The sequence below is a fragment of the Amphiura filiformis genome, chromosome 6 (genome assembly GCF_039555335.1).
Source record: "Amphiura filiformis chromosome 6, Afil_fr2py, whole genome shotgun sequence".
In the NCBI taxonomy this organism is placed as follows: domain Eukaryota; kingdom Metazoa; phylum Echinodermata; class Ophiuroidea; order Amphilepidida; family Amphiuridae; genus Amphiura; species Amphiura filiformis.
Window position 1 is genome coordinate 27,702,113 of NC_092633.1, and position 13,641 is coordinate 27,715,753.

A 13,641-nucleotide genomic window follows, 5' to 3' on the forward strand; every position below is an offset into this window, starting at 1 on the left:
TTTTTTACTCTTGGCCAAAAACCAAATATTTTTGGGTTGATTTGTGAGTATTTTGATGGAAATTTGTACAGTTTTTTTTTCTATTCATCTATGAACTGTACAGAAGGTGAACAAATTGAATTATTGTAAATTACTCCTTTTTTGTATTCAATATTTTGAATGAAATAACATTTGGCATTCTCATATAAAAATTGGTGATATGACACAAAAGAATCATAATTTATGTAAGTAATTTTTTTTGTAAAGATGACTTATGATTTATGATGCCAGTATGATTGGCAGAATTGTACAATTTGACAGTATTTTTTAAAACTGTATTAATGTAAATGGATGAAAAATAATGATGAATTCATGCCATTTTATTCATCATTTCAAAATGTAATTTTCAGAACAAAATGAACCAAAGGAACAATAGTACTGTCGGCATTCTTTGCAAGCTGTTGAAAAACTCATCCCTTGGTACAAAGTTCATGGTTATACATGCAAGTGTGCTAACAGGTTGAATAAAGCAAATGGGTATTGTAATCCGTATGCAAGTCAATCTATCATGTGCTTTAATGTGGATAGACTAGAACTTTGTATTTTGTGATGATGATATTATGTATTTTTTTTTAAACTTTTTTTGTCTTGTGTTTAGTATTCAACAGAGACTTGAATCATGCATTGTAAAATAGTCTCAACATTGAGCGCACTCATATTTTGTAACTTAATATTTGTTGTAATAATAGTGCTTAAATTACACAATATTGTGATGGGGAGGTGGAGACTTTGACATCATGTCAAACTTGTTTTGTCACATCGGGATAATCTGTATATTTTGCGATGTAGGTTTGACAAAAAAAAAAAAAAAAAATCTGAAACTTGGAACATATGCATATTATTTCATACCCTTTCAATCGATCCCCTCTGATTCTATGTATTTGAAAGAAAATACCGTGTTTGTGTGTGATCATTATGTTAAGACCCTCAAACATTACACATCATATTACAGGTTGCCCTTGTCAGTAATAATTCAGAAGTTCATGTAAGATACCTGTTTGTATAGAGTGAATGTAGGCATTGGCAATTACGATGTATTGAAGGTAGATATTCTCCTGATATACTCGACCATGGGTGAATCTGCAAGAATGGATTCTCAGATTCTCACCAAAATTTTGAGCCTGATTCAATGCTCTTATAATGAACCACTTGAATGACTCGATTCATTGGAGAGTATCAGGAATTTCCACACTAGCACAATTGAAATAACATGATACATCTACGTGGTTTCATTCAGAACATAGGGCATGTTCGGTGGTCAATATTAATGCATCTTGTGTGTTATTTTTGGTGGAAAGTTGGGTGTTTTCACAAATCACAAATTTATTAACAATTGGCTGGTGTGCATGGTTCCCAATTACTGAGGATAAGCCCAAACTGTATTAATTGGTTTATGGCTCTATGTGGAGATGACCTGTGTCCTTTATAAGAGCTGCAAGTGCAGAAGCTGCTTAACCCCATGAGAACTACCTGCCAATTGGCCAAAATGAATATTGAATCCAATTTTGAACCAATCAAGGAGGGTATTACCGTAATAAGATCATCTGCAAATGCAAGTTTGACCATAAAAGGTTTAAAGCCTAGTCATAATTGGCAATTGAAATGAGCATTTCAAATTATCAACCAATCAGAAATGCTGTTAGATGACCAGGGAGTTAATTAACTCATCACTTACCTATGGAACCATTTGCCTTGGCTAATAACTTGGGTAAAATCTGTATTATTATTATTGTAAAGCTTATTATCGGGAAATTACAGTATTTGCCTTTAAATTGAGACTGTGCTTACTGTGTACTTTAAATTAGAGCTTGTATTCTAATGTATTTCTGCACTTTTTACAAAGTAGTAAATATATCATGTATAGAATTTGATAAGCTGTGTTTTGGAAATGTGTGTAAAAATAATTGTCTTCCACATTTTGTATGTTGGCCAAGCTTGGGAGTCTGGAGGTATGTATCTGTTAACATATCTGCCAAATTTGTCACTCTTGTATTCAGTGTACATTTTATGCATGGTACTGTAACTTAAATTTTTATATGAAAATGAAATCCATAGGTACATTGCTGCAAGTGCAAAGATGAGCTGTCCTGTAAGACCAAAGAATTTAAAATGAGAATGTATCTGCATCTGTAGTATACTGTGCAAACTCTTCTTAACAGGGTATCTCGCACAGGGTGCCAGATGCCACACAGCCCACAATATTTCAGGAAAGGTTGTTATGATAGCATTTTGTGATAAACAAGCAGGCACAAAGAAAGTAGACTATATTTCCTTTTGAAGAAAACTCTCATCTGTTCCGACAATAAGCTGGCTTGCTTCATTTCAGTTTGCTGTTTTAATTTGTTGTTTCAGTCATGTTTTTAGTTATCTTTAGTTGCGCAATGTTGGTCAATATGAAATGGGGCCTAACAAATGCTCTTGTATGTATTGTAATGAGTGACACACAGCCATGGTAACATAGTGAAGTTGGCCATCTCCTGGTAGATTCATTGATTAGGACACATGATTTTAAATATAACACAATTCATTAGCAATAATAACAACCAATTTTAAATAATTCTGGCCCTACAGTTTTCAAGAACTTTTGTTTAATGTTTTACAAAATGTTCAAGATGCACTACTCTTGGTAATGTCAAATTAATATATCCATTGCATAATTCTGCAACTAGTGTCTAAATTATTCTTTGTAGTATATTTTTACAAAGCATTTTTAACAAAGCAATACAATTAAGTCACAGGTGTGAAAATATTCTGTTGATGTAATAGTTGATGTAATAATTGACTTTTAACCAGTGTCATCACTCAAAACAATTTTAGTAGAAGTAATACAAAGTAGCAAATACAGAACACAAGTAAGATGTTAATTTTCAACAAATTTAGGTAATATAATTTATCACACATGACATCAATGAGATTATTATTGTGATTGTTTCTTTGTCACCCAAGTAGTAGGATGTGAAAGCATATAGTTATCTTTTTAATAATAGTTGCATTATTACTTTATTTTGTAATTAATTTTTACTGCTTCCGAGTGCCTGATGTTTGTAAAGCTGTATAATTTTTGTTCATAAGTAACTATATATAAATGGTAGCATGTGCATGGAAAATCAAATCCATAATAAAAATGAACTCAACAACATTAAAATTTAGTCTTGTGTCGTTATTTGAAGATGTTAGTGGTAATGTAAATTGTTGGTTTATTTAATCTATACCGCCCCCCCCCCCAAGGGATTAAAAAAAAAGAGAAGAGAAATTGGAGAAAAAAAGAAGAGAAATGCCTGTGTGCATGTGATTTTGACGAAATTAATCTCATTTGACCATTTCAGCTTTAAAAATGCAAATTTAGCCCCCCCATCCCCTGGTTGCTGAAGTTCTGTATAATGTTCCTGCATAACTACAATACATAAACAGGATTTTGATTTTTTTTTTCACAGTTGTTGAATATTGACTGACATTTTATATCTTAAAACATCAAAATATTGGAAGCTCTTATTTTCAAGAAAATTGCTTGTACAGAGTGTCATAACCCCCAAAATCCCATGTCCCAATTGCGGGCATCTAATATGATGCTGATATCTTTTAGTGGATAATTTTAGCAGCGTAAAAAAACACAGGGAATTACAAATTATTTGTTGTCTAAATTGTGGAAAAAGTTATTGTAACACATCTTCCATAGCAAGGAGTACAAATTTTTTTTACCCTAATATGTCTAAAATTTCCTGTCCCAAAATGTATGTCATTTACCGTCACAAAAATTGAAAACCCTCTGAGAAGACAAATTTTGTTAAGTCATATATTAGTAGTAGTAAGAGTATGAGCGGCGTGAGACAAAAGTGGTCCTCGTGTTGTTGCAATAAATTTATCAAAACTAACCATTTCTTCACTCATACAGTGGGTACCTTTATTAATCGTCAACTCCGAACGCTTCTGATCACTAAAATGTTCACATTATTTATTTTACTTTTTTTTTCTTCAAAATTACAACAGTTGTAAGTTTATTTCTATTCACCTCCTTTATTGACCATGTGTATGTTATAAACACCTCAAAAGAAATAAGTCCCCCTCTGAACATGTCGTTATAACATCGTAAGGTTTCATTTTGTACCAACAAAACTAACTTTGAAATAATTATATGACTATTTACTAAGTGCTGTGTGAAAATGAGAGATTTCCATGACTTCAGGGCTGAATGAGCCTAAATTGAAGGCAAAAACTGCCCTTTTCAAAAGTCACAAAGTAGGCCTATGCTTGTCACAAAAGTTGATTCATGGCTTGTTACTAATGGAAAACCCCATGTGTTTGAGTGCAGTTTAAAATCCTCACCAAGTGAACATTTTTTGTAATGCGTATCGATTCTTGATCATTCAGCCATGCAAATCCCCTTGGTGCAGAGTTCAGCACAGTGAGTTGTAAGATGGTCAGTTCCATTCCTTGTCCCAATACGCCTTGCAGTTAACAAGCATAGGCCTACTTTGTGACTTTTGAAAAGGGCAGTTTTTGCCTTCAATTTAGGCTCATTCAGCCCTGAAGTCATGGAAATGTCTCATTTTCACACAGCACTTAGTAAATAGTCATATAATTATTTCAAAGTTAGTTTTGTTGGTACAAAATGAAACCTTACGATGTTATGACGACATGTTCAGAGGGGGACTTATTTCTTTTGAGGTGTTTAGTTTTACTACTATTGTCGTAAGTTTGTTTATTTTCGATACACCATCACATCATATCCATCACAATTTTGTGATGGATAATTATGATGACGTGCGAATATGATTTTAGTAATGAGAGAATCATTTCTGTCATGTGACGGAAATGATACAGCAGCATCTCCATTAATTGCAGACATCATCAGCTATCATCTCCGTCACTCTACAGATAATGCCCTGTTTTGACCTTAAAATTGGTCAAATGGAATTGTAATGATATGTTGCATAATCTTGGTTATACTTTGCTCTGAAGGTAAAAAACAAATGTGACATGATCAAGGGGAATGAATCACATGTCGACCCTGGTCGAAAATGAGTTTTACATTTTTTCTAAAGAGGAGATTTAGAGCTTTCAGAAACTGAAATCCCTATGTTGATACAGCTTTTCTTTGTGAAGTTACGTCAATTTATCAATCGCTGAAAATAATATAAAACAAAAGAATTTTAACACTTTCTTTGCCAATATCTCAAAATTAATATTAGCGACATCCAACTCATTTCCCTTGATCGTGTCACAAATATTCAATGTGCGACACATATTTGCTGTAGTTGAACTTTAGGGACCGTTCACAAACACTTTATAGGGGGGCTGATGCAAAAAGGGGGGCTGAAAAGTTTTGACCCTCCTAAGGGGGGGGGGCTGAAAAAATGTCCTGGGAAAATTGAGTTTATATGCTTTTCTATGGAGTTTACCCATAATTTTCATGTCAAAAAGGGGGGCCCTGAAATTTTTGAGGTCTGTAAAGGGGGCCCTGAAAAATTTTCGTGCTGAATTTTTTTTGCATCAGGCTCCCCCCTAACAAGTGTTTGTGAACTGTCCCTTAATGCAATTGTGACAGAGATGATGACCATGATGGAGATGACCAGGCCCATACGCAGGATATTTTAGGGGAGTGCTGATTTTGGAAAAGTGGACTTTAATCAAGAGGGGGGGGTTGTGAAAAGTGGACTTTCTTCCCAAAATGTGGACCTTTTTGTCCCAAAAAGCATAAAAAACCTGATATTTTTGCTTGCTATGTTCGCAAATTATGATATTTTGGGACTTTTTGTATACTTGTGCAAATTGGGGGGTGGGTGGGTTCGCATCCCCGCACCCCCCCCCACACACACACACACCCTGCATATGGGCCTGGAGACATCTGCTGCAGAAAAAGCCGAACAAACAAGGGCGGCGGAACGATTTTGAAAGTGGGGGGGCCAGTCCGGGTGATGCAAAAAATCTAAATAATGGCCGCGAAGTGGCCATCTCGTCGCGCTTGCGCGATGCAGGGGGGTGTCTGAGGGGGGATGTGCCCCCCTTAGAAGTGAAAAACTTTTGCAAACTGAAGGCCCAATTGAAGCCATTTGGTGGACCATTCTGACACTATCATTGTGTACAATTTTTGTTTGAAAAATCCGAAAATAAGTTTTCACTATAATTGTATAAATTATTGCTTTTAGTGTTGGGTGTCCTAATACAGGGGAGTTGGAAAATTTTTCAAAATGAAGGTCCAATTGAAGCCATTTCGTGCATCATTTTTACACTTTTTTAAGCATGTTAAGGGTCTAGAATAGAGATTTGATTTTATGTTCACCAGGACATGTTACACACAGCACATTATGGGTTAAAAGTGGGGGCCAGGCCCCAGTCAAAAAAAGTGGAGGGCCACTGCCCCCCCAGTTCCGCCGCCCTTACGAACAAATAGGCCAATATAAAGTTGCCAATAAAGATTGTGCCAAACAGATTTTCACTACATTGGAGACATATTTCTTTCTTCATATGTAAAAAAATATATAGAAAAATCATTTCGAAATGTCTATTTTCCAAACCTTCAAATAGGCACCTTACCGAAGAATGACCCATATTATTCAGGTCAAAAAGTTTTTTAACTTTTCCCGCCAATGTCTTGAGGACACGGGCTGCCTCTAATATGATTTATGGTTCAGGTGCCAAATTCTGCACCACGAAACTAGTCAGCTGCCGTGCATATATGATCTGCTTTTTTGCCGTAACATACAGTAAGAACAAGTTGGTTATTTTCTTGAGGACCCAGGCCATTACATGTGCAAAATAGTTTAAGTTCGAGAGCTGATAGTATGTATATTCTAATAAAAGTAATTATTTTAGTTAAGCTTAAAGCCATATTACATTGACTTGTCTTAGAGAATAAATGATAGGATTTTGTCTTTTGCCTATACAATATCGTGTCATAATGGATGGGCTGGCCAATATTTTGAGTAGTGGATGCCGGCGCAGCCGGTATCCACGATAAAAATATTGGCCAGCCCATCCATTATGTAGGTATGCTAGGTGAATTCAAATTTGCCATCAAACTGCATCATTTCATATATCAAATTAAAGCTCTTGAGTAAACAAAGCCAAAACTGAAAACCATTTTTTCGCAGCACTTTCCGTAGCAAAGTTACATCTTGTCAAAGATTGACTTTCATCAAAAAGTTTCAGCTAGCAAAATTCCCCAAAACGGCATTTCGGGGGTGTTTCTAGATCTTAAGTCTCATTATGATAGCTGCTTTTTTTTAATGGAACTGCTATCCAAATCCCTCTAAAATTCCATGTGCGGGTGACTTATCACCATAAAAAATCACATATTTGGGTCAAGTGAAGTATAGAAAACATATTTATGTAGGTTTCTTTCTTCGGGCACTTGTTTTAAATTTCTATGTAAAAATGCATTGACATTGTCGGCGAATTTGGCTGACTAGCAAATGTGTTAACTAAGGTTTGCCTGGGTTACCTACATTATGACACGATATTGGATAGGCAAAAGACAAAATCCTATCTTTTATTCTCATTCTTATTCAGTTTTAATGTATTTTTTGTGAGAAAAACTGCCTTTTTTCAGAAAAAAATAAAGTTACTTTTGTGAGGACATCCCGTTGTTTTAAATGAACGAAACCATCACTTAACATCTAAGCTGCGAATCGCGTTCTTAGTTCTCGTGACGTGTATTACGCGAACGCATTATCGCGCGATCATTGAGGAGCAACAAGCGTGCCGCTGTTGGCGTGGGGGCGTGCGCCCTGACTAATATCACTATCAACTATTGTGAGATATTATCCCGGGGATATTATACACCCGAAAACCAATCAAATTACGTGAATTCTTTACAAGACGCACCCATTGAATAAGAATGTATTATAACATTTCTTTAAAAATAGATAGTATTCATTTTCAATAAAATGTTAGCATTTGCTGTCAGATATGTCCCCTTTTAATTTTGAGCCGAACAAGTGAGGTAAAGCAAAGAAAATTGGAATTTACTACTACTAGCGCCAATGCATGTTACTCCGGCGGTTGTATTATGGTACGATCCTCTGCTGGCGTGTGTCCCGCACGCCGTGTACGTACAATGTAGTACTGTGTTGACATCGCATACGCGTTCGACTAATATTTCTATCGTAATAATAAAACGACGGTTTATTCAAAATCTCGGATTTTGACAAATCTTTGTTTACTCAAGTACATTACAATCGTGTAAAAACCTGAATTAAAAAAAAAATTTGAGGGCATTCTCCTCAGCAAATGTTATAATATGAGCTTTAAGGGGTACTACACCCTCGATAATTTTGTGTCTATTTTTGCATTTTTCTAAAAAACTAATAACACAGTGGTAACAAAAGTTATGTATATTCTAGGGGCAAGGAATCCAAATACTACACTGGATTTTCAGTGACCCAAGACAAGCGGTTTGTTATTTATGATCAGAAATAAGGTACCGCTAGGATGTACCTCGTTTCCTATCATATATACTGAACCGCTTGTCTTGAGTCACTGAAATTTCAGTGTAGTAATTGGATTCATTGCCCCAATAATATACATAACTTTTGCTACCAGTGTGTAATTATTTTCTGAGAAAAATGCAAAAATAGTCACAAATTTACCACATGGGTGTAGTACCCCCTTAAGCTAACAAAGCCACGATTTCTCTGTGTTACAAAATTTAAAATCCGTGTTACAAATTGGATTTTCTGTTTCCCACTATAAAGCACTGAAAAGTTAAAACAAACATGTTTTTAAAGTGTATTTTGTCTTGCCCTTTACTGTAGTATGGTCAGAATCTTGCATCATATATAGACTTTTCTTTTGCAAATCAACACAAAAGTTAGACATTTTTTTAGACATTTCCGTTTGCTCGAGAAGTCTAGCCAAGAATTTGCTCACCTCACATTCTAGGCTAGAGACCATTGCATTCAAAATCTAGTCGGATTTGCTGAAGCATAACAGTGTGTAAAGCAATGGGAGTTCAGAAGTAAACACAGCCGATCACGACAGGCGATTGCATCAAACATTTTGCAAAAATTACACTTCAGGACAATTTTAGACTGTCCAAAATAGGCAAATCTTGCTCAAGAGATACAGTTGACTCATCGAAATAACTTTCATCCAAATTTCAACTTTTGAATAATAATAACCTCTGGTGCAAAAAATTGCACCGCTGTCCGACCGAAAAAACGATACCAACACACTCTAGCATCGAATGCGTAACTATCGTGTGCAAATTCGAAGCTAGAGTTCTTGAGTAAATTTCCGTGAGCACCTTGAATTCTGTGAATTTTTTCATTTTTCCGTATCACTGAGAAATCGTGGCTTTAGCTTTTAAAGCCTTAAGCCGGCTTGAAGTTAAGCTTAACATAGTACAACAAGTCATACCTAGAATATTTTATCCTTTCTAGGTATGACTGAGTTTACCGTAAAATTTGTGCCAATTCCCGATGTCATAATTAATATACATGTATGTGCCACGTTTTGTAGGCTCCGATTGCCGATTACATAGACGAGTACAACTGGTGACCAGCCAAAGCCGTTTAATACTTTGCAGTGCAGGTTTGTTGTTCAATTGCATGGTGCATTGGGTGACATGTATTTTCTTTGTCATTTACCTATACGATGATCCACCCAAAAATAAAAATCATCGTATAGATCCCTGTACTATATTAACAATATTAAATCTCATTGTCATAATCTGATTGTATCTTTGCATTTATCTTGGTTACCATAATTAAGATGGGGTCTGGTGGACCATGTCTGTATTATATGTTCTTTTTTCCCTTCCACCAGGCCTAAGTACAGGTGAATAAAAATGGAAAAAAAAAACAATATGTAAAGTAGTCAGACACATCATGGCCCTATTGGTTCCTTCCTCACTATAGGGCCATGACCTCCGTATACCGTATTATTGCAAAAAGCGGGGTACCCGTGGAGGCAGCCGCACTGATCTCATGTTGCACTTTCATTCAAAGGTTCACCCTGCATTCATAAAAGTACTCATATGTTCAGTTTTGTGATATTTTCCTTAAAAATAACACTATGAAGACTTCCTGCATCTCTTTTCTTTATCAAATCGGCATTTCACAGCAAAAAATGCAATTTCCTCATCGCCGTCATGACCGTGTTATCTATATGAGATTAAATTTTTGTTATGGTGACGATCGATACGGTCACAAAGTTGGTCATTTTTACACCTTCAAATGTACCCAAATTTTTCACACATGCAGCAAATATGTTTTGTTTACAAAATGTAAGTGAATAACGGTAAGAAGTGATATTTTGTTTTAAAAATTGGATACTGTGTACCCTGGACCAGATATGCCTAGGAGTTTCAGACCTTCGTACTGAGAAGGACAGTGGAAATGGTAGTGATGGAGGTGTGAGTATCTTGGGCTACCAGTGGCGTAGCTGCCAGGGGGGGCAATTGCCCCCCTGGCAATGCCTATTTGGGCCCCCACCTCCCCTAGTGCAGGGCAAAATAATGAAGGAGTGAGAGAGATGGAAAAAGGGGAAAAGAAAGAGAAAGAGAGAATCCATAGGCCAACGATATAAGGTGCGGATAGAATTTTAAAATTAAAATTTTGTTAAAAAATGGAACTACCGTATATTATATCAAAATGAAGTCGCTATCCCTTGTATTCCTAAATATATAGCTAAAATACAGGTTAACATTCTACCATCTTACATTATCTTGCTGTATTTCAGCTAGAGCGCCATAGATAGAAAACTTTGGTTTTTTTTCTGAGAACAATAATTACAATATAAACACGTAATCTTTTCATGACTTCACCATGTCCATTGAAGTGAGAAAGAATTGAATAGATGTGTGTTCGTCACAACAGAAATTAACACAGTAGAAATTAGCATCTCATGAATGCGCTACCAATAAGAAAATAAGAAACCCACAGTGTCTGATGTAAAGCCATATTGTAACATTTGATGAGGACACCCCCAATATTTTTTTAATTCTGGGGTTTTTTTTACACGATGGTAATGTACTTTAGTAAGCTAAGATACCTTGCAAAAATCAAGACTTTAGGCCATAGCCCATGGGAATAGAAGTTTTAGATATGCATCCAAATTATAGAATACTGCAGGGGGCACTCCACTTTGGAAGTGATGGGGATGTGGGAAGAGCAGTTCAACACTACATTGTGTATGGGGCCTTTCGGTGTGAACCTAGCAAAAAAGGGGGTCTTTCGGTGAGAATGCCCCCCAAAAAGGGGCATTTACCAATATCAAAATTTCATTTTTTAAATCATTAATCTCTCTCTTTACAGATATGTCTATTGGTACTCGTCTTGTGTCGGTGCTCAACTTGGGTCGTATTGGCTACAAAGAAGCATGGGCAGCACAACAAATCATCGCAAGAAGACATATGCCAGATAGAGTAGGACCAGACCTTGTCTTAAACCAGGATAAATCAAGGGAGAAAATTGAAACAGCAATAAAGGAATCAGAAAACAGTGGTATAAAAGACACACTTATTTTATGTGAACATAATCCTGTTTATACCATTGGCATCAGGACTACCGATTATCCACTTGTAGAAGAAGAGCGTCTCAAGAAATTAGGAGCAGAATTTTACCGAACAGATCGTGGTGGACTGATCACATTTCATGGACCAGGCCAGTTAGTTGCCTATCCAATTTTGAATTTAAACAATTATAAGAAGAGTATAAGATGGTATGTGTGTCAACTGGAGACCTGTATTATTAAGTTGTGTAAAGAGTACGGCATCAAAGGGGAGACATCACCTCATACTGGTGTGTGGGTCAGGGATAACAAGATTGCTGCCATAGGTAGGTGTAGGTTGTCATTTATCCATATGTGACCTGCTACCATGAAGTGAGCGTAAAGTCGCAAGTTGGTAGACAACCTAGTTGCTGAGTTGATGTTCTTTGTTTTCTGTGCACCTGTACAAGCCAGTAGTACATACACGTATGTCCTTTGTGAATGGCCCATTATGGTCCCATTCACAGAGAGCTACAAAGGACATACAGACATACTGTTGGTTTGAATATGTGGGTTATGAAACAAAGAACACCAATGCAGCAGCCAGGATGTCTCGAAACTACCAACTTGCAACTTTACGCTCATTTAGTTGTAGCAGGACTTGTGTATAAAAAAGAGGTAAGAGTGCCTCAGACCCTTCACTTCCAAATCAGGGGTCTTTCCGTGAGAGACTCAAAAGTGGTGCCTTTCAGTGTCTACGCTAAAAGTGAAGCCTCTTTCAATGACGCACTACAAATCAGGGGTAGTCAGCTAAGAAATTTCTCATTAACTATTGTTGCACTCCAAATAATGAAGACATTGACTGCTCAGTGCCAGAAGTGGGGAAGTGCAATAGCTGCCATGTGTAGCTGCCATGTGTAGATGAGTACAATATAATGTGTGTAAATTGCCAAATATTCACAGGGCAGCTCCTTACCCACTCCTAGCACTGAGCATTTGACATGTTCCTCGGAAAGATGGAGTTATTAGGTGATCATAGTGGTCTTTGGGTGAGACTATATATAAGAACATGTGGTCTTTTAGTGACACATGAAATATAGGGTCATCGGGTGATGGCAGACTCAATATGGGGCCTTCGCATGTCAGTTGGCATATATACCATAATAATAATGATACATTAGTACTCCTGTTATCCCAATGAATTCAACCAGAGAAGTTCGGCCATGTTTGTATGTCACTGATGAAAGGGTAGTGTACCACAGCACTGTATGGAGCCCATGTACTTGGGTTTTGGTAAAATAAATAACTTGGGACTATTTCTACGAGTACACTGTCAGTTATCACAGTACCGGTGCAGCTGATCCCTGTGTGAGTGGTCGAGCTTTCGTCAGATGTGTCTGACTTCATCAGGATATGATGAAGTCAGAGACACATCTGACAAAAGCTCAACCACTCACACAGGGATCAGCTGCACCGTACTGTGTTAACTGACAAAATAAAAAACCTTGCAAAACACACAATGATTCGTGTGTACATGCACCATTCTTGAAACCACACTTCCAGTTGCAAAAGTAAAATAATACCAGTCTTGAATTGTTAAATGATTGTGACACCACTTGTTGAAATTAAAACAAACCCGTAATTCTTTTTGCATTTACCTTGCAGGTATCCACAGCAAGCGTTACATCACATCTCACGGTTTGGCTCTCAACTGCAACACAGACTTGAAATGGTTTAATCACATTGTGCCATGTGGTATCGTGGGTAAAGGTGTGACATCACTGACTAGAGAACTCAACCACGAAGTGACCATAGCAGATGCAATACATGTGTTTGTGAAGTGTTTTAGTGAACAATTTGGGTGTGAAGTGCAATGGACAAACTTTAATGAAGGAATATTTAAGGGTACATGCCCATGAGTTTCATTCAGGGGCGTGTTTGTAAAACGGCACAGCGCATTAGTAAAAAGAATAAAAATACTAAAATTTTCACCGGGTTGAACCACTGCCAATTTCACTGAATGCTAAAGATGCCTATGCTGTGCCACGGTGACTGTGGTTAACATTCGGCGATTTTCAAAGATATACATATCAACACGTTTCTAGTGTATTGAAAATCATTTTGATTTTGATTTTGGTAGGAATACGGTCATAGAAAGACATATGACTCTAC

General features: G+C 36.7%; 1 protein-coding gene across 1 annotated transcript; it reads left to right on the forward strand.

Annotated features, from left to right (window-relative positions):
• The first annotated feature begins 11,267 nt into the window (after window positions 1-11,267).
• On the forward strand, window positions 11,268-13,413 carry LOC140154235 (octanoyl-[acyl-carrier-protein]:protein N-octanoyltransferase LIPT2, mitochondrial-like). Its single transcript, XM_072176829.1, has 2 exons — window positions 11,268-11,816; window positions 13,135-13,413. Exons 1-2 carry the CDS (start codon window positions 11,297-11,299, stop codon window positions 13,386-13,388), a joined length of 774 nt encoding a protein of 257 aa, XP_072032930.1. The 5' UTR covers window positions 11,268-11,296; the 3' UTR covers window positions 13,389-13,413.
• Window positions 13,414-13,641: the final 228 nt, after the last annotated feature.